Source organism: Chelmon rostratus, chromosome 14 (assembly GCF_017976325.1).
Source record: "Chelmon rostratus isolate fCheRos1 chromosome 14, fCheRos1.pri, whole genome shotgun sequence".
NCBI lineage: Eukaryota > Metazoa > Chordata > Actinopteri > Chaetodontiformes > Chaetodontidae > Chelmon > Chelmon rostratus.
The window spans coordinates 6,374,034-6,396,993 of NC_055671.1; the positions used below are offsets into that span (position 1 = coordinate 6,374,034).

General features: G+C 43.2%; 1 protein-coding gene across 2 annotated transcripts in view; it reads right to left on the reverse strand.

Moving 5' to 3' along the window:
• Positions 1 to 22,960, reverse strand: part of abr (ABR activator of RhoGEF and GTPase) — a 121,738-nt gene that overhangs the window by 76,716 nt on the left and 22,062 nt on the right. Inside the window, exons 1-2 of one of the 2 annotated variants that reach the window (XM_041951648.1) lie at positions 7,032 to 7,128; positions 751 to 932 (exon numbers count right to left, since the gene is read on the reverse strand). In XM_041951648.1, the coding sequence (XP_041807582.1) occupies positions 751 to 932; positions 7,032 to 7,086 (237 nt within the window). In that variant the 5' untranslated portion in view covers positions 7,087 to 7,128. Of the gene's footprint in view, positions 1 to 750; positions 933 to 7,031; positions 7,129 to 22,960 lie in introns of those variants that run through there. The other variant, XM_041951646.1, reaches the window with a different exon arrangement.

Consider the following 22,960-nt stretch of genomic DNA (forward strand, 5'->3'; position numbering starts at 1 on the left):
ATCGCTTACACTGGATCTTGTCAGGGCCGGTGTGGACTGGAGGAACGATTACAGCCATCAGTAGATAGACAAAGTCAAGATAGACTAAAACGTGTGGAACTATCCTTTAAAAGAAGCTTAATCAGCTGATATTTAAGAAATGAGGATAAAAGGACAAACAACAAAAATGTGACTCTGGATAAAAATGTTTTTACATAAAAACAGGAAACTCTTGTGTGCTGAATACTGGACTTTCCAACAACATCATTAAAAGCATCAACAAATAATTACAAAAACAGCAGCTACTCACAGCTACATTACTAGTCAACAATAAGACAACACTGACAAATGAAACAAATAGATTTGGTGACCAAATCTTCACTATTTCAAGCAAGTCTTCAAGCAGCTCAAGTGTACTGTAGTGAAGGAATTCAGTCTAATAACTTGAAGTCTGCTTTAGAAAAAAATACATTAGTTATAGTGGATCAGCTAAAACCTACATACCCATTCTCAGGCCTTTTAGGATTCTTATATATTCTACTTCAGAAACTAGCCTGGAGGAGATTTGTACCTGAGCCAATCAGTCATGTAGCATGTAATCACAACCTGAAACATCCAGCCAGTGAGTTATGTTGCGCTGCTCTCTCTCCCATCTGTCACACTATTCCATTGTCTAGTGTGTAGAAGTTCAAGCATGAAGGATTGCTACTGATCTCTACCTGCCTCTGTATGTGTGTGCGTGTGTGTGTGTGTTCTTGCATTTGCTCTTACCCCTGGGTGCAGGCCCTCTGGTGGTGTGGGGGAGACCGTTTCCCCGTCGGGGCCTTGGGGCGCGCACAGCTGGGGCGACATGGTGGGCGATTCATCTATATAGGGCAGCGTCTCTGAGCCATCCTGAGACTTGCCGTCCTCCGCTCCGTCCCCCTCGTAGCCATCTGTGTTGTAGTTAAAGTCTGGAGGACAGGGACAGAGAGGGAGAGCGAGATGAAGGGAAAAAGAGAGAGATGGATGCGGATTAGCATTTCAGGACAGAGAACAAGGCCATCGCTGGGCTCCAGTGACTCATAAGCGACTCCCTGAGAACAATCTAGCACTTCCTCAATGCTACCTTCAGGCAGTGAATTCTCCTTGTGCCCACCACTTTTTCTGTTGAATGTGTGGAAATTCAATTTGGAATAACCTAAACCAGGAGGGAAAATTGTGTTGTACAGGATTCATTCTCCTACATGCAGATGACATACAGATTTTTATTAGTTAAAAAGAGACTAAAGATGGGACTACGCAGCATAACAGACTGACTACCTGTGGAGTGCTTGTGTAAAGCTCAATGGCTGAAAACATGCCAACAACAACATGAAGCCATCTAGCTCAGCTGAACTGTGCTGAGGATGCTACACAGCAGCAAACTTTCATTTGTGTTTTCTGTATCACGTTTAAAGTCAGCGTTGAGGTCGATATTCATGTCCAGTGACGCCGCTGGCGTTCATGCCTGACTAACAGCGACAGCTCCAGTGGAAGGGAACAACGCTGACTCTGAATCGACTCCTGCCCTGCCTTCAAAAGAACGCTGGCGAAGAAAACAGCGGAATAACAAAAAGGCATGGGGAGATATAAAAGACTGAGTCAGACATAAAATATGTTAGCTTGACACCTTTTATATCTGCCTTATTAGAGAGGGGAGGCGTATTTTTTTATGGACAGTCCAGGACGGTGATAAACCAGGCTATAGCTATAACACATACTCTAGATTCAGATTAGACTTAACTTTCCAGGATGTTTGTTTTTTAACCCTGATGAAATGCAAATCCTGTTTGCCCATCTGATACCGCAAAGTATGTTCACTTTAGAAACTTGGAATAGGAGAAGTGCACGCACCAAAGCTTGTGCAACTATTACAAAAAGCCATGTAGCAGTGGGTGGAAAAGCAGAACCAAATGTTTGAAAAGCAAATTATGTGGGAGGTGCGTGGGCGAGCCTATCTGCCTGCATATATAACCTGCTCTGGGCTTGGAAAACCACGTTAAAGTACACATGCACGTCAATTCACCACCTCTGCACAGACGGACATGCGCTCGAGAGGCGTGTGTGTTTGTGCGTAAGAATAGCAGGCAACTCTAACGAGCCACAAGTCGGAACTAATTGGAAAATAAAAGCAGGGGTCAATCCCCACTGGGACGACACACGACATTTAGCTAATGCTGATGGGTGTCTCGAGTGGCCGACACACCGCCGTCTGTCACCTCCTGACGCGCACCATAACCCACAGTCACCGGACCGCCCATCTGCCAATCAAAAAATTCCCTCCATCTGTTAGTTGCATGCGAGTATGCGTGTGGACTGTGGGAGTCACAGCCACCATATGGTTTATTTGTAGCTGTTGGGCAAATAGCTGACAAATGGTGTATCCGGGACTTAGCTGACTCAGTGAAGCGTTTACAAAAAACAGTGACAGTGGGCTGAAGCGCTGCGAGATGACACGAGCGGAGCATGAGACATAAAGGTGAGGATGGGCTTAAGAAAACGAGATACAGTCATCTGTCCAGTGCCAACTGCACTGTGACTGTGCCATAGTAAAAAAAACAGCTCTTCCAATGTGCAAGTGTGTGGTTGCATGCATTTGTTTTTTTGTTTTTTGTTTTTTTTGCTCTCTCCTCCATCTCTCCCTTCCATCTGCTTCCTCTGTGACTCTTCTGTACACCTTCTGGCCTCCTGACAGGCTAGTTTGTCCCGATCTGCTGAAGATGTGTGGGTGTAATGCGAGCATGGTAGAAAAACAGAAAACTTGCTACGATATTTATCTGATGTTATACATGTAGCACTCAACAGTGGCCCCCAAATAATTTCCTCCTCCCAGCTCAAGGTTGATGTTTTAAAACTCAACTGTGAGCCGGAAGAACAGAACAGCACAGAAAGCCTTACACTGCGCACCCAACAAAGCTCTCACGTCTCCATAAGCAGCAAGGTCCCTTCCCTCTTTACAAAGACGTGGGCCGCGACTCATTTCTATTTGCAGAAACATCAATAAACAGCAGAAACCATTCAGAAATACAGCAGAGAGCCGGTCCATCATGGAGAACAGTCGGAGCGGTGAAGACAAAGCAGAGCAAAGGGGCTGAGCGTACACTCGGCTCTCTGGCTCATGCACAGCCTGCGGTGTGCACACACATGCACAAGCTGTGCGCTTCCAGCTTACTTACAGTTGCCAGAGCTCTCATGCATTTGCTGATTTAACGTCTGCTTTGTATGCATTGTGTGCTAAACTGTTAAGTGAGTCATTAGAGGCATTTTGTGTTTGAGCGAATCTCCGCGTGCAATTTGGTGTGTGAGTGGTCGTTATTTCTACTCATTACGTCTGATTAGCCATATTAATGCAAGACAGACAGCGAAACGGAGAGAGAGAGGAGCAAACACAAAAGAATAGATCGACTGTGAAGACATCTCTTTGGCCTGGCTGCTGGCTCTGCTTGGCCATTCATTGATGAAAAGAACCAAAACGGTCACAGAACAGAGGAGATCAAAGAGACAGAAGTAAAAGATTGTGTGTTCAGTGACGCTGACATTACAGCCTTTCTGTGGTGGGACATAGTTAGCGGAGAATGCCACATACGCTGGTGGTGACGCTAAAATGCACCGCTGCTACTGTGTGAAGCTCAGTGCTTCCTTTCATTGGTTCATTTCTTAATTAATGTGTAACTTCACAAGATACAGTTTTGTGGGGGGAATTACTGCAAACACCATTAAGGATAGCACACAGGCCTGCACAGTGCACATATACTATCGCTTACATCCTCAGACCAGGAAGCTACAAGCCTATTCACTATGTCAGTGATTAACTTTAGAATTTTGATCAGTACCAAGATTCAACAACACTGCATCATTTTACTATCACACTTAAAATTCTAGTTGTTTCCAGGATGGAGATAAACAGCTGCTGTAGATTTGATTGGGCCACACTACATATGTCATCAGATAATACAAAGAAAGAGAGGTATGCAGAGAAGGAAGAAATGAAATAATCAGGTCAACTGGCTTATTGTTTAAAGACCAGACAGTGAAGAAGGTCACCCAGAGAGTGTGAATGTGAAAAGGTACCAAAAATATATATATCAAAAATCAAGGCTGTAGAGCTAAACAAGGAAGAGGAAGACCATAAGAATCCTTTTTAATCAACCAAACCAGGGTTGGTGATGAAACAGAGGGAAGTTTTACTTTCAGTGTTTGAATGAAGTGTGTTTTCCAATGAGGTTAGCAAGTCAATTATGCTCATCTTGGATCAGTGAAAGACCGACTGAACGTGTTTCACTCCAAAAGTCACGCTGCGAGAGGCTAGAAACAAAGCTTCTACAGCCTTTCATATATGATTTGCATGTTTGTCAAGAACACTTAATGGCAAAAAGTTAATAACATTACCAAAGTAATTTACTTTCATGATATCATTTTGTCAATGTAGCTTTGACATTTTGCTGCCTCTCACCGACATTGTCTGCTCTGTAGCACGCAGAGCCGTCATTACAAATGAGTGTGCAGTCGTATTATTTCAATAATTAAAAGATGCAGAATCGTTTTACTGCATACTTCTTAACTAGAGCCGGCACTGGAAGTGAAATTTAATTTTTGGATAGTGCCATCACATGTCATTATTTCTGACAGAAACTAAAGTCAGAGATGAATTATACAGCCCCACTGAGTCTACAGAGGCAGCTTTACAACCAGAAGATGAGGCCAGTGTGAGAACCCGTGTGAGTGTTTGTTGTGTCCGTGTCCAAACGAGACAAATTAAACCAGCTGTTGAAACTGACAGCAGCGTTTTCTGAATGCTTCATTCAGTTGCACTGAATTGATTCATCCCTTGAAGATTGGTTTATCTGAGTAATGTGTTGATACCTGACAAGGTGAAATCATCCAGTTATTCACAATAGATAAAGTAAAGATGACAAAAGGGTAGGGCTGGGCGATAAATCGATTTTATCAATTAATTCGAATTTGTACTTAATCTCGATTTGTTTTCATGAAAATCGATTTTCTTATCAACATCCGCCACCAACGCCTGCCTGCTGGACTCCCGTAGTTCAGAGTGCGCGCGCCCCCGCCCCCCGTGCTTGATACACAAACAACATGGCGGCGAGCGGTGCAGATCTCACCCCGAAGAAAGGAAAGATAACTTCTATGATTTGGAATTGGTTCGGCTTTGTGGCGTCAGACACTGAACAAACAGCACCTCGCTGCAAAGTCTGTTTAAAGGCTGTCGCTACAAAAGGTAGCAGTACGACCACTTTACTGCAGCACCACAAACAGAAGCATGCTGCCGAGTGGGAGAGGTGTTGCTCCATACGAATGGATCAAGACCGCGGCAGCCCAAGCACCGTCACCAAAATAACAAACTACCGTATTGGAAACATTGACAAACTGTATCCCGTATGATAAGAAAGGAGCCCGGTGGAAAGCTGTCACGGATGCAGTCGCGATGTATATTACGAGAGATATGGTGCCCATATACACCGTGGAAAAGCCGCGATTTATTCACCTGCTGAAGGTTTTGGACCCCAGGTACGTGCTACCAGGCCGCAAACATTTTTCTGAAGTTGCCTTGCCTCAGCTGTATAACAGTACATGCCAAAGGATCGCTACAGAGCTGGAAGAAGTTCCTTTCTACTCCGCGACAACCGATCTGCAGTCCAGCAGAGTGATGCAGTTTAACGGTGCACTTCATAAGCTGAGAGTTTTGTTTGCACTTTATATTATGTTTTATTTTTTCAAGTTGGTTTTAGAGTGCATTGTGTCATTTTGAAACTAGATAAAGCTCACTGAAAAGTTACATTGTCACTGTTTACGATGGTAGGAGGGCTTGCCATCTCTTTATTGTGGCTTGTTTATGTAACTTAAACCCCAGAAGGGAGACTTTAAACAAAATAAAATTGAAACTTGTTTTGAACTATTTCTTTGTCATCTGCAAATTGATTTTAGGTAGGGGGTGAAAAAAAAATCGATTTAAATCGTGAATCGGGATTTTTTGTGAAAAAATCGGAGATTTTTTTTTTAGGCCATATCGCCCAGCCCTACAAAAGGGTCGAGAAAATACATGATTTTACTTTGCAGAAACATGTTTTTTGTGGTTTCCTATCCTGCCAATCATTTTGGGACCCTTGAGATTTACTCTGTGCACCCACAAGTCTCTGTATTACTGGTTTCGAGAATATGTTATCATCTGAATGGGGTCTTGTTATCTCCGTACGTCTGTCACAGCACTTTGGTTCTACACTTCTTTTTAAACACTGCTACTGATAATCTATAAATAAGATGAATATTATAGACGCTGGGCTACAAAGCTCACTGAAAATGAAAAGATTCTTTCTCGCTTTGCTTCAGATTTCTTTGATAAACTGGTTCAATAAGACACCTTTTTTCCAGAAAAAAAACAAATGCATGTTACCAACTACCAAGCTGCATCTCCGATTTCACAATATCATCAAACATCACTCGGTCGCTTCGCTGTTTTGGTGTTTCTTTAAAACCCTGCCGCAGTCCCAGAGCTCACATGTGCATGAGCCAATGACACAGGAGGCCACACGTGCACATGTTTATCTGCACACGCTCTGACAGGCTGAAATGCAGGCTGCCTCAGTCCGCTAATGCACCCCGACAATCCCAATGCGTGACAAACAGAAAAATCAATGCTGCACTGTCAGTCTATGGAGAGGGATTTTTTTTCTGTGGAGACGATTCATCGGCCCTAACCTGTTATCACTGATCAATAGAGCAGTCCCCAAACAAACAAACAAAGACGCGCGCGCACACACACACACACACACACACACACATTATACAGGTTTAAAACAAGGACAAGGTCAGCATGACATGCGATTAAACAGGAGATAGCATCAGGTAAAAGGATTGACTTGCAGAGGAGGACGATCCTATTGAGAAATCAATGCAGCCTCGGTCTGGCACATCGCTACAGTGAAGGGAACCTGTCGAGAATGACCCACACACAGCCACACACACACAACAGACCAGAGAAACTGCACAGGCAAACACAGGGCGAGCAGACTTACCATTGCTGGAGAAGAGAGAACGAATGACACACACCGCCTCAAAGAAGAAAGCCATGAGCGTGTTGGCGTGCCTCTGAGTGTTGTCTCACCTAAACACCTTCACTGGCACTGTGTCACCAAGGCAGTCGGGCAAACATTATGTCACAACTTAAGTCCCACTGGTCCCGTTTCTTGGACTCAAAACGCAATCGAAAGGCTTCCTAAACTTAACTTCCGAACGAGTGATAAGAAAGTTGGAGAGCTAATTTGGAGCTGCTCACCCTTGAATACGTCCACTGTTGTGAACCGTTCAGATAGCGCTCATTCAAATGAAGGCAACAATGGTGTATTCAAAAACACCCACAGCCTAAGAGGAAGCATGAAAGTATGCAAGGTATAAAATGCTTCGGAGTACATCAACGTGTTGTCTGTCCACTGCGCATTGTCACATCACTTCCCAACTGGCCAATAAAGACTGTCGCTGTTATGGTTTATGGGTCACGTAACCAGAAAAATCAATAGTGTGGGTCTACTGTCCGTGCATTTAGGTACAGTCCATGTGCTGTAGTATGAGGAACCAACCAAAATGGATTTCTGGTTCAGACAGCGAGGAATTCAACCACTTGTCAAACCAGATGTGGATTAGAGACATTTGGAAATGATTAAAATCACATTGTTGCAAGCTAACACAGCAAGCGTCTATGAATCCAGCAAGCATACTGTCATGAGCATGTCACCCCCACCCACTCTTATCAAATGGGGAACTAGGTGTATCATACAATCGCTGCCTGGTCTGTAAATGTAAATACTACGCTGTCTACTAAAAAAGAGACACGCATCATCATTCAGACACAAGAAAAAGTCCACCCAGACAAATGTAAGCATCTCTGAAGCTATAAATTTGTTGGATCTCATCTCTAATGTCAAATGCGTCTGTATCATTTCTGTCAGCTACAGTAAAGAGCTGCAGTGCAGCTGTAGCTGTAAAGGTCAACAGAACTCATATAAAATAACCAGGTTCAGTGTCTGACAAACGGACACAGAGTTGACCTTCATGGGCCCGATGGCTGACTGACAGTCACCAGATAGACTCACAACCACACGTGTGCATAAAAAATGATTTCAGTGCCGCTACAACGCCGGGCTAGAGCTGAAGGCCATTATTGCACCATTAGCTGGACCGAGAGGCTGCATAAACACGGCACCAGTGGAGACCACAGAGCCATGAAGAGGATAAAAACCAAATGTACGCTGTTCATATCCTGCGTGTGCTGACAGAGGCAGGACAGCCTGCAGAGAGCTTTAAAGAAAGAAAAGCTTTGATTAAAACGGAGATTTAATGTTGAGACTGGTTCGAACCAGCTGTAGATGTGTGTAGAAAGAGCTACTACCACTACATTATGAAAGCCCTGCCCACAGTTTTCCCTTTGCTGCTGCGACCTTTGGATGGTGATTCTAGCAGCTGCTAACAGAAGTTATTTCAGTGGAGATACTTCAGTTTTTAGGACCACGACTCTTTCAACTAAAAAAAAGACTTACTACTGACTTCCCTTTGGATCTCAGCTCATTTTATACTATGTTTTTGTATTGTGAAACAACTAAACATAAGACAGATTTGTTATCTTCTAAAATACATACCATCTGACATGGTTTATAAAATACATTTTTATTTAATTGACTTTTTTTGGGGTTTTTTGCATCTTTAGCATGTCCACGTGACTGATTGTCACCCTATGCCTTATTCAACACATATCTTGACTAACTGTGTAGTGTTCTGCTCAACTGAGGCTAATGACGGTGGAGAAATCTGTATCTCCACTACGATGGATTTCTGCTGATAAAATTATGAAAACTCAGTGCAAAATGTCGATGTAAATGCAGAGAAAAGAGGTGCTTTTCAATTCTGAGATTGACCCCAAAACCGGACATTTCCACTGCTGTTATGCAACACTGAAAAGGTCACATTATGACATTACATCATCTCCATATGATCAGTAAAAAACAACATAAAAAACATTTTCAAAAATAATAAAAAACAAAAAAAACAACCCCACCATCATTAGTGTTTCAGGGGGTTGATCTTTCCTGCTACTTCTAATAAAACCAAACAGCTTCATGTATTTGATGTTTATCTCTCTCTGGACCTCCTCTGCACTCCACATAACGCTCAGGGAAATTAGTGCAGCCCATGAGGGAGCACAGACACTCTCACTGTGTCACTCACACCACAGATACATGCTCTACACAATTACTCATAGGCTCTGGTGAGCGTTGATGGGGTTAGATCAATGAGGCTCCAGTTAATAAGGAACGGCTTGCACCGGAAAACCTTTCAAACGGGGTAAATACACGCACAAACACACACAGAGCACTCTGCTCTGCAACTGAGGAATTGCTCCCTTCAGCGACCGCAGAAGTCTATGTGACAGAGTGCAAACGCCAAGTGTTCAAGTCTGCTTTGTGAGGAGAAAACTAGCTCAGCAGTTTCACAGCAACTAGTTCCACATGTGGAGGAAGAACATTTATTGAAAAGGGATCAAAGTGAATGCAATGAAACAAATCAGAAGAACGTTTAAAAATGCCAAAACGCTGCCAGTATTCTCCTCACACAACAGAGCAATACTATAAACGCCTGGACATTAAATATAGTCTGCGTTTTAAAGAAATACAGAACAGTCCTCAGTCTCTGACGGTATTTATGTCCATATGAAATCTTAAAGAATCCTTCCCTGATGCATTCATGGAGGCTCTGAAATGTGACATTTGAGTGTCAGCTGCTGAATAAAAATCCCTTTGATAAAAATGCAAATAAACCAAATTTACATTATTTTTTCAGTTTGCTTATTGTCTGTCCTCCAGGTTTGACTTTTAGACAACATCGCATGCAAATGCAACATATTTCAGCAGCAGCCTCCACCAAAAAAAGAGTTTTCCCTGCGCTCAGCTGCGTTGCCTCACAACAATAAGGTGACATTAACGCTGTGCAATATGACAAAAATCTCATATCCAAATTTAGCTCATTTCATACCCAGATGATACCTATAACAACAAAGAAATTGTCTGTAAATGTGGGAAGGGATGAATGGAAAGCTCATGTTTAGACAGCATGATTTGAAGAACCCATAATGAAGAGGATTTCATCAATACACAAGTATCCTCTGACACTGACAAATTGCAGCAGAGAAACAATGAATTCTCATGTTACAGAGTCTGAGGCTCGCTGCTGTGGTGTGTGTGGCAGTAGTCGCTATGTCTGCTGTGCAATAAAGTCCAAATATTGTTGCATAACCAACCAGTTAAGATTGTAGTCCCGATCCCCTCTTCTCTACCACACACCCAATGAGCTGTGCCCAATGTCAGCTCACATCACTCTCACTCTTAACCTCTCCTGACGGACAGCACTAAATCCACCTGTCACTCTCAATAACCGGCCCTCGTTTCCAATGCAAGGACAAAGGCTGCCATGACAACTGGCTAGGTTGATGCAAATGCTTCCTGCTTGCCAATAAGCTGTTTGGTCATGTTGGGGGGATGTAGCTGATGTTCCTGGAAGAGCTGCACTATTTATAACAGAAGAGAAACTTCTTGAAACAGAGCAGCCTGAGCCATAAACTAGCTGAGAGCCACTAAACAACAAACCTCTGCAGGAATAATATGGATTGCTTTCTCGCAGCTAAGCACACACACTGACTATGAACCTCTCACAATAGGAGAAATCCGTTGTCGTGATCATAGCAGATCTATAATGGAATTATGGCTCATATTTCAGCTTTCCTTTTTGTTTGTTCTTCTGTCATGTGACCACAGCCTGCATGCCTGTCCCTGCTGCTCAACAATTAATGGCGGAAAACATCTGCAGTACAATACAGACTGGGTTAACTCCTACAAAAGGTCTAAAAACATGGATTTACAGCTTTCTGCCTCTAATGCAGTTAATCCTGAGGGTAAGTAGAAAGAGTGTTGAGTGATAAGGGTGGGACGCTGACAATAGAAGACTGAGACTCTGCATGGAACATATAACACGTAATCATTTCCAATCATCCTCCTGTTGGTCCCTCACCAGGAAGGTAGCTGCACAGCGAGAACAGAAGAAAAAAGTACGATTGGATGGAAGCATTTAAAAAATGAGACCTCTGCTGTGCTGCATTGCTTCCTCACTCCCACACTGAGCAGCTGAGTACCAGTTCCACTGCCAGGCGATATCACAGGGGCAGACCCCTGCTTAGAGGCGCAATGGCCGGCGTGCCAGCTGTTAAACTACACTGAGCAGTCAGTTGAAGCGAGGCCAGAGTCGTCGTAAATGGCTGCTTCAGTTACCTCAACTTTACTCTCAGGCATAAAAGGTTTCTTTTTAAAAGTGGGTTGAGTGTGCGTCTCAAGGGAGGTACATGGTGTGGGGAGTGATGTGATGGGTGAGTGCGACTACAGAAACCTGCCAAGGCATACATCACGCAGCCAACGTGTCCACTGGGCTACCTGGAACTGACAGAGGCATCCATCACACAAATACTACAGCGGGGACACACGAGAACATACACGTGAATGGCAGACAAAAGAGTCCACACACATACAAAGCAACATACTGCAAAGCAATTTACATCAACAGCCAATCATTCTGCTACACGGAAACATCAACAGCACCAAGGACGTGTTGGTATGCAAATTCAGCCGTCCCCTGCGCAGCTACTGTACCTGCATGTTGAGATAACTCCTTTCTCATTGCCTACCTCTGAATAAGCACTAATACATCATGTAGTGGCAGCGACAGCTATATTCAAGCATTATGTGCGGTGTGGACAGTACAACAGTGGCAGCAGACTGTGGTACAACAACACTTTGTGTTGACCTATTGACAGATGAGTAAGCACTCATGTAAACATGTCCTCTGTCAATGCAATTCTTTTCCAAACTCCTCTCACCATTCTAATGGTAGACATGTTTGGGGCTACACCTCACGATGTTTTTCATTATCAATCAATCTGCCTGCCCATTGTTTTTATGACAAACAGATTAATCGTGTTAGGTGGATGGTGACAAATGAGAGAAATTTAGTCTTCACATTTGAGTAGCTGGATTCAGACAAGTGGCAATCAAAGATATTAGTAATCTCGGTGTAACAGTAATCCAGTGATAAGTGAAGTTGCATAAATCTCACTGGCTTGACTACTGATGACAAACTTAACCCTTTATATACTCCAGGGGACCTACAATAGAATGTGTGTATGAGCAAAAAGCAAAGCAGACAAGATGCTCAGTCTCCTTGAGACGAATAAATTAAAAAGGACAGAAAATCGCCCCACAGGATTTAGTGTACAGGCATCCTCTCAGTTCTGTGCTATAGGAGCTTGAACTGTGCAGTTCATGCGAACCTGTTAAGTCGGAGGAAGAAAAAGTTGCTGCTGCAGTGTGAGAATTCAATCAGGGAGCTGGGCTGCCTTGCTCAGCAGTTTTTTCTAAGGAGGAAAGGGATTACATCATGCCCTGCAGCCAGCAAACACTGTGTGGGCACCATGAAGCAGCCCAGCAAACTGCTTCTGTATAGGGGGCATGGCTGCAGCGGCTGAGCACACACACACAAATACACACACTGGTTTTTACAGTTGAGATGTGTGTTCATGAGCCAGGGGCTGCGCACCTTCTAGCTTCTTTGGGGAGGTAATGGAGAGAGGACAAAGTGTGTGAAAGAGTCTCAACATCATCTGTGTATGTTGATTATTAAACTGTCCTTACTGTGTGTGTGTGTGTGTGTGTTCCGGGTGGTTGACAAGCTATTCCTCTGTGTTTTCAGTGCCGCTCTCAAAAGATGTCAGTGAGCTCAACCATAACAGATTCAATTCTCCCAAGACCAGATAAAAGACAGAGTCAAAGAAAAACAAAAAGACAGAGCACTGCCTCCTGTAACCTCCTGCTCAGCTACTAGTCCTCTCAGCCCTGTGGAGCCACGACACAATGACAGGACATCAGCGGCTTGACAGATGTGCAGTCATTGTGTGTGTGTTGACGGTGTACATGCAGGCTTTTACACCTCCCTGTCCTGCGGTCATCAATCAGGAGGCGACACCGGGGAAATTAAAAGCCTTTATAGAGGTCTATCTTTACAGCCCCGGCCCGTTACTCCACTCATCAACATGAAGTATTTCAACATTGCAACATGACACGAGACTCTGAGGACAGAACCAGCAGCTATATAGCATAGCTGGAAACCAATTTAATTCCACCATATGCAGACCCTTCAAATAAAAAGCTTCAAAATGAAGAGGGAGCATTGGTGAGAAGTTCAAAAACATAAAATGGGAAAATACAGAAGCTACATTTTATACAAATTTCTCAAAATTAGCTACTGTTAAAGCTATTCTAAAGCTCTAAGGACAGAGAAGAAACCAGAATTGCTGCTTCATTAGCTTTTAACAGATTTTCTTTTACTGTCAACCAGGTCCAAGAATCATCAGGTCTTTCTCTTCACACAGTTTCAGTTCAGAAAACCGTCGAGAAGGAAAAAGGTGAACCTGTCGGCTGACAACAAACCGCCGCTGGCCAGAGAGACAGGTGTGGAGCGACAGATTGCATTCTTCACTGCACGCAGCTTCCCTCAGGAGCCATCTCAACTGTGATCAATCCAGCTTAGCAAGTGATTAATATGGAGACACACACACCTCCTTCTTTATGCACACACAGACACAGAGATCCTCAAACAACTCCATTTGCAGACATGTGAGTGAACACGTGGCCGCACGAGCACACAGATAGCAGATGTTTAGAGAGACAAGTCTCGCTGCACAATCACAGATTCCAGTTTAAGTCTTAAAGTGGGATTCTGTTTGACCAGGAAGCTCAGCAATGCCTCAGAGGTGACTGAGGTTTTGGTGAAGCATTTTGTTAACGCATGCTGTTGCACAATAGTCACAACACAGCCTTATGAAGGGTAGAACTGAAGAAGATGTGTAAGACATTCTCTAAACCTCCGAGGTTCTCTGCCACATTCGTGTTGTCATGTATTGTGTAAATTGAAATAAATCCACGAGTTGACCTTAATTAAAAAAAGAAAAAATAATTTTAACTTAATGATGGGCTTCACCTGAACCAGTCATCCAACGTAGGCTGCATGATCAAACTGATCTATACAACTACATACAGCCTATAGTGAAGATGTAAACACTGCTGGACCTGAGCTGAGAGCTTTCACAGTTTAATGCCCTAAAAATAACTAACTCCAGAAATTTCACATGAAAGCAGCTTATGGCAGTAAGGATCAGCAAGAAATACATGTTACTGGGTGGACGCAGGGACAATGTACAAGTGAGAGCTCGGACTCTGTCATGGTCACCTTCAACACGCACTGATGCGTGCCACAACATCACAGGTGATTGGCTTCTGAGTGAAATTTACAATTTTATGTAAAGAAATCAGATCACATGTGGAAATAATTCAAGGTGTAATCCAATTTCGTAACATATAAGACATTTTAACCTCTTACTAATTTATTTTTAAAGGGTTAATTCATTGTTGAAATAATGAAACATTCACTTTTTTCTATAGGACAGATATAATCCACAGATTATACCTGAAAACACAGGCCTTTCTAGTGATTCAGACATAAAGTAACAGTTAAATGTCAGCGTGTGCAACTTCTGTTTCAATAAATCCTCCCACTACTTTCTACCTAGTTGATGTTACAGAAATGCTAAACGATGCTAACTAAGCCGGTGTCAGGAGCTGTGAGCAGCTGCGGTCTGAAAGTGTGTGAGTCAGCCGGGGTCTTTGTTCCCCCTTTCCCCTCATCCAGCCTGATCAAGATGATAATGGGTTGGCTGCTCGGATAGAGCTAACCACTGTGCTCAGGAAACATACTGAGAACACTTTAAAAGGTCAATAAGCTGCAGGACTCCCACACATTAGTTACTGGAGAGAGAAAGAAAGACGAAAGGAAGCACAGACAGAGAGGAAAAAAGGAAGAGATGGCTCCTAAGCCTTGTGCGTTAATGGGAGATGACAGGGGAGCTGCCAATCCAAAATGAAAATCTTAACGGCACAAAGCATCTAACACAGGCAGACAGATGAGACTTTTACTGTTTCACGCTGTGTATGCATTCCACTGCAGATATACTGAGATGATGCTAATGAAGATGTGTGCCCATTATCCACTCCACAACCTGTGAGCACACATCCAGAGCACTTTCCCTGCCAGAGAAGAGTCCGATAAAAGGCAATAACGTCTCTTTATACCTCAAATGAATGACAATTCTACTACAGCTGCATATCTTCACGTGCCATATGCCTGTAGGCAGCAAGAGATAAGGACCCCCTCTGCTGCAGAGCCACATGCATGAATTGTTGTTACCCCCCCAAACCCAACCAACCAATGTTACCATGGCAGCCAGCCACTATACATTGTAATTAGCTGCCCTAAATCCCCAAGGCTCGGACTGGTTGGTTACAATCCACTGCTTCCATAGATTAGAACAGCCACTGTCGTGCACTGGGCCCGAAGCCGTGTCTGTCTGTGCGCACACACACACACACACACACACACACAATAGGTCACATTCAAGTGCAGACACACCTCTGCACACACACAAAAAGACACAAACATCAACACAACCCTTACTAATCTAGAATATATTATCTCCCACGTCCCACCTTGCGACGCCTTCCCTGTGTTTGTAAGCAGGTACGTGGAAATCTGTCCTCCACATGTACTGTAGAGCAATTCACTGCCAGCACACCCACATCCACCACAGCAACGTACTCCGCAGCAGCTGTACTGTGTGGGCATCTACACCTCAGCGTGCAGCAGTACCCTCTGTATTCATTCGTGGAGATCTGCTAATGGAAAGTGTATCAAACCGTGCAGTGAAACAAAAAGAGCTACAACTTGTGAAGCTATTAAAATGCAAGCTGCTGTCGATAGCCCTCAGGGCGAACCTGGCAGTGATTGTAGAGTCTATTTATTGCACTCCGCAGCCCAATTAGACGAATATGATGCAGATTAGAGAGAGCGAGTATGATATACTCTAGGTGTGTCGGATAGAAGAGGACGCCCTGAGCAGTGGTGTCCTGCTCAGCCAGGTTCATGTTTCACATCACAATTACAACATTAAAGTTAACATGAATGAAAGACAGAAAAGAGCGACTCTTTGATATCAAAAGAGAGATCCTCTGCTATTGGAATCAAAGAGAGCACAACAATCGATGGGGAAGTTTGTGACAAAGAAGATATCCATCTGGAAGCTAATTAGGCCAAAAAGAGACATGAAGATAAAAACTAAGTGGCAGTGTGTGGGTGTACACGCCAAGTGAGAATACAGAAAACTTTCTGCTGGATCTATCTAATTACACTGGCACTTTATCATGTATTTGAGCAGTCTATGGGGACAATTTGAAGTCAGAGATTTGTTGGCTTGTAGAGAACATAAGAGCCAAACTGTTGTGGAAAAAGTAATTTGGTGTAATTAGGAGCTGCTGGGCAAGTTATTTAGGGAATTAGTCAACAACCTGTTGAATTGTGTCATTGTGATCACTGTGAAAGTTAAAATAGATATCTGCTAACAGTCTGCCGCATCAGCATGAGCATATCAGCTTTCTCCATGAATGTGACAACTATTGCACATGATTGCACCATACCAAGCCAGATATTTATGTTCTTCATTTTTACTTTCAAGCTTCAAAAACCTCTGGGGCCGAACAGCCACTGTCCAGGGGCCGCTGGTTTAATCAGAGCACTTTAGCTGTGTTCGAGCCAGCTTGTGAAATAAAACTTTTTTAAAATACAAAATTGTAACTAGACTAGATCAAAAGTTAAGATAAAAGTATGCAGGAAAAAAGAGCAAAGCCACATTGCAGAGGCTCCTCTGTCCCCTGAGCTTTCATGGCAGGAGTGCAGGTTTTTTGACAGAAACACAGACACAAGGGAAGATGAGAAAACTACAGACCAAATGTAAAGTACATGTGACTTCTCAGGAAAATATTGTTAATCTAACTGGGAACAGGGATTTCTCGGACTCTCCCATGATCGTGCTGCGATGCTTTACTGCTCTCCCCTCACACTCACCAACCATTAGACAGCTGTTACCGCTGCATACCTGCTGAGCAGTAAAAACAAGAAGGTGTCACCAGATATTCTGTTTTCCCATTTACGCACAGACATGCATGAATGAAGATGAATGCACAGACTTTACAGGCAACGGCCTCAGCGTTTGTTTCATTTTCAGTTTTAAGAGATTTCTATTGAACAAGACATGGGGCAGAGTGATAGAAGAGATAAGAAAGTAAGAGGGGGTGCAGCATGATGGCTGATAACCCGAGAGAGCACTCGGAGTATGTGTCAGCACATTACACACACACAGACACACACACAGGAGTAAGCCCTTGACGATATCACTCCCTTGATTCAGAGTTTGGTCCATGTAAGAAAGGTCACAGTTAAGTGGTGAATAAACAGCGGACAGTGATTTAAAAGAATGGCCTCACCATGGCAATCACAGCTTATAATGGTGGCAGCATCCTATATATAAACTTCACAAATGTTTTCAAGTAAGTATTAGGAAGTATCCCCTTCATTCACAGAGGAAGAAAAATACATACATCTCTCTGCGCCCTCTCACTAACACTGAGTTTCCCTTGAAAATGCACCCTATTTACCCATAGAATCCTACACCACTCACTCTGATAAAGTCCCACCTTCTCCCATGAAACACCTCTCAAAAGATGTATTATCCCTTCTGCCTACCTGGATGATTTTATTTCTTCTGTCCTCTTTCTCGCCTCTTACTATAAAAATCCGAAAGACAAATAGGCTGAAGGTGAACATCCATGTTTGACTCCAGCAGATAGATGACCCACTGAGACGAGAAGGGCAATCCTTACTGGGACCATTAATCTTTAATGATACACAGACAAAAACGCTTGTGAACACACACGTAGACATATATAACACACACAGAAAAAAACAGGAGACAGAGATGACTACCTGTATGTTCTTGGTTTGACAGCTTCTAATACAGGCTGTAAACATGCAACCAAACGTGCATGGAGTCAGATTTATATCCATGATTTAGGAATGTGCTACGAGTCAATTTAAGAAAACCTGAGGTGATATATGACCTATATGTGTTTGTTCACCTGAGTCTGTCTGCGGGACTGGTCGTTGCTCGTGCGCATCCATCAGCCCTTTCAACTCGTAATGGCCTCATCTCCCTCCTTCCTGCCCCCCTTTTCCCTCCTCTTCTCTCTTTCGCTCGACTACCCTGAATGCTTAATCACGGCCCCTGCCTTCCGGGAGCATGTAAACACGCCAGCCGCACCATTGGCCAGAACGGTGGTGTTACCGTGTGCCGATTGGCTAAGGGTGAAGGGGCATGGGTGGCAAAAGAAGAAAGGGTTGGTGGTTACCATAGCCCTACAGGATGACTGCTGTCCATAGTAACATACCACACACACACACACACACACAGAGTCACACACTAGCTCTAGCCCCTCAGGACACGGTGAAGATCCCCACAGACTCACAGAACACAAACGCACTCAGACACATGACACACCCTCTAACATCAAGCACAACAAAGGATTTTCACAGCTTCAGCCTAGTAAAATATTTGCCATTGAAAAGAGATTCTAGCAAATGCTGATATTTGAGGCTTTATAGTCACATAATAGCTCAGCTTAAACCAGTGATTCCTGCAATAAGTAAAAAGAGCAGCTGCACAAACTAAACCACGTTTCCATAATTCCTCCATTTCGATGCAAAACACTGACTGCACAGCTGATTTGGGTTCCAACAGACTGCAAATGATGATCACTAGTGGGAAAATGAAAAATGGCGGCATTGAAGTTTAGCAGCTGTAGCTAGTATGCGAAACAAACGTAACTCCTTCGCTGCTGTCTGGTTAGCGCTTGGAGTCTGCTGTACTTCTTCGTCTGTAATACGTAAAGTGTTTGTGTGTCAAAAACAGAAACTCTGCATCATGTGATAATTGAAAAGACAGAGTGGTCAGAGTGTTTTAGTTTGCTAGTTCTTGTCCAGGCAAACAAGGTAATCACATTAGATCATTTTCAGACAGCTAGCATATCAGCTAGCATATCAGATAGCACAATAACTAGCATATCAGCTAGCATATCAGCTAGCTGAGTTGTTTTGCTTCATAAAACAGATGTTTTTGCTAAAGTACAGTTTTTGTATGCGTGGAGTCACCTTGATATTCTATTACAAAATGTTTGTGGAGACTTGCAACATAAAATCTGACTTTAAGAAATGGTTGGATAGCTAACATTAGCTCAAGCAGCTAATGTACAGGTCTGTCAGTATTATCCTCTATAGGCTGTCTAGACTCCTAACAATCAGACATCACTTACTAGCAGCTCATCATAATTATTATAATAAAATTACAGTTACGTAGGCTGGAAGTTTAGTTATAGTAAATCGTATATCATATCACATTTGCGATACTGGTCAGAAAATCTGAATTTTGGTATAGTCCCTAAATCATTCAGCTCCAGTAATACAAGAGGTCTTTGCTGTGTGTGAAAATGCCACAACAACATACTCAGCTGAGCCAAGAGCTTCATTTATTATTCACAAAGCTGTCGCTGAATGAACCCAGGCGGCCGTGGCAGAGGAGCATAACCCCAGCAGGGATGTGGGCGAGCAAGCGGCAAAGTGAATGTTACGACTTGGTGTCGAAGCTTCACTTCACTTGAATCCTTTCAGCTGGACTCACTCATTTGGAACAATGAGAAATTGATCACGTCCACGTTTCAATGGGGCTACCTCTTCATTTCAGCTGCACAGTCACTAAAACTGTGTATGACACCCTTAGTTTGCACAATTAAGCCTGTGGATACACAGTTTAAGCTCAGTCATAATGGGATGTTCTTCTCTATTGCAGAGACAATTTGTAACAGGTGTGTTTTTACATACAGTAACGTGGCTTCTGACACGGGCCCTGAGTAATACATGTGGTACACAAGTGAAAATATTTTTAATGGGGAAATATCTGTTGATAAAGGTGGGATTTTAGTTCCTGCTTGATAGGAGCATCAGCTAAATTGTTTACTTTGTCTCTCTCTCTCTGTCACACACTCAAAGCACGGAGCATTTGGTTCTCCCTCCGCATCATCACACAGCTGTTGGCTGGCTGTTTTTTTAGAAGCGAACATAAAGCCGATTACATAAGCACGAACCCCTTACCGGGCCCAATGGGAGGAAGATGCTTGAACACAAAGCAGAGAAGCATGGCATGGAAGAGGCAGTAGTGCTGACGGTGTTACATAACAACGCTGCTTTAGGCTGACTCAGACTCTTTCTCCCGCTCAGTATGTGTGTGTGTGAGAAGAGATCTGAATGTCTGTTTCTATAGCTACAGTACAGTGAAGGGAAGGAACAGCTTCATCTATTGATCAGGATAATGGAGGAGCTTGTACAGGGGGAGGACAATGATTCGAGACTTGACATACAGCACAGATTAAATTACACAACACATGCAGTCATTCCTGAAAAGCAAAACATTACTCTGTCTGCACATTTAGTGGACAGACTTAGGGGCTGTTTTATAGCGACTATAATGCAGCAGCAACAGTAGTGCTAACAGCAATTAATTGATTAGTAACGGTACGATCAAGCATTTACGATCTTATAACTGTAAAGATCCAGGATTCGATTCTCAATAACCGTTCAACTTGGTGTCATGTTTTCCATCAAACACAAATGATCATACGTGTGCAAGAGCTCTGGTCTGGTTTCAAAAGTTTTTGCTCAATGACACAAATATCCTAACGTAAGATAAACTGAATACAAGTCTGACCTGGCACCAGCAATAAAAATGTGTCATCTTCACAGTGAACCAGAGGTTGAAGTGGGCCTTTCACTCTCTGTTGTGTGATGTTCTTGTTCATGTTTGGAAACACTTTAAGATCCCATTGATCTGGACTTGTTTCTGCTGGCACTGAGGGAAGAGCCACTGGCTATCCAAACAGAGTGAGACAGAGAGACGGACGGTGGGTGGTTTGGTCAAAATACATTTTGTAGGGTGTGATAAATGAGACATCCCTAGTTGTATTAAACTCCCCTATGACACTCTGCTGGGAAGCTATCCAGAATCACTTTACTGTGCCCCTGTTTGCAGAAGCAGGCCATGTGACAGCCAAATAACTTCTGCCATTAAACACTTAAAGACAGAACTGGCACTGAATTGGAGGCAGCCAGGAGCAGCTAGCCAGCGCCATCCATCACTGCTGCAGAGGGGAACCAGACCAAAGGTTTGACAGCCAGGGAAACCATGACTGTGTGCTGAAAAATGCAGGCATAACCCAAAACCTTCAGCATCCTTTCATTAATGAGTTTGATCAACAAGTCCCAACTGTCACCTTAAAACAACTTATATCTCTCCAAAATCTTTACTTTAACAGCAACAGCCATGGATGAGTGATGAAGACAATGCATCACTGTCTCATCATGAAGCATTCTAACTTCTTTCTCAGGAATTCAGGGTTTTAATAGCTAATGAAATTTTCTTTTATACGTGTGTTAGGAACATTTTTGCTCTGGTAAGATAACAGAGAGGCATTTGTTTGGAAGCATGTTTGCCTTGGTTGGCAGGTACCTTACCCTTCAGCGTTTAGTCATTGTGGTCACTGCTTGTTTGTCCCACATCAGGTCCAAACAGGATCCACTCTGTTGTCCATTTTGATTTGATTTTACCTAAGTCAACACACACTCGTGTTTTTCTACAGTTTATGATTATAGTGCACTAGTTGGATGGCACCAAGAGAGACAGGAGATTCTAGTTCTGACAAGAAGCATATTATTACTTTCTTCAAATACTGGTGACAGAAAGCAGGAATTATATAGCACATATTAACCCTTTACAAACTGAAACAGCCTGACATGGCTCACACAGTGATATTTTAGTATGCCTTGCTAGGCTGAATTCAAGTGCTTTCCAATATACTGACAGGATGCACAGAAATGAGGATAGATTTATTTTTAATGCTCCCTCAGAGCTCACACGTATTCAAGCATTCCTCACTGCGACTGGGATTAGGGAAAATCGTTTTGACATACGTCCATGCATGCTTGTGCACGTGCCACCTTGGCTCTGCCATGCCAAAATGCCCATATTCTGGCTCTTACATAATCCATCTTTCCTTTGATGTTGCTTTAGCGTCACGTGGCACCAAAGCAAGCCAGAGAGGAGTCTGGCTAATTCTCTGAAGGTTACAGCACAGGCTGTGAGAGTCAGAAGTCAGAGTCAGTCTGCCACTCTGGCTGCGGAGATGGCAACAGCACTGCAGTTTATCCACAGAAATGATGGGCTTGGAGGCAAACATGCCCTCAAATAATCACATATGGGAGTTTGGGAACAGTATTTTTCTTATGTGATATTCCAAACAAAGGCCAATACTGGCCCAGCATGTCAGCACAATGTATTGGTCTAAATTTGGTGCAAATTAGGCAAGACAATTTAATACTTTTTCATCAGTGAAGCACACAAAGCAGCTGGAAGAGACAATTTTCAATGCACACAAACCACTGAAAAAGGGGAATATCATATACAATACAAGACTAATGGATGAAGTGTTTCGGGACAGACAACTGAGACAATGGCACAACCAAAATGCTTCTAAAATCAGATCATGGGTAAAAAAAAAAAACCTTTTACCCTGCTGTAGAATATAATACAACTGATGAGCTCACACTCAACACACTCAAAAAATTAGGAAGTACTTCAAGATAAGAAGAAAGACAAAAAAGCATAGGGTGAGAAGGAAAATAAGAAGGGTGTGCTGAAGTATTTGTAACTGACATACACATGCACACACACACACACACACACACACACGTAAAACACACACACACACACACACACACACGTAAAACACTAATAGCCGCCTGGGAGTCTACCACTTACGCTGCTGAGTGGACAAATGGGGCAGAGGATGACTGATGAGAGGTCTGG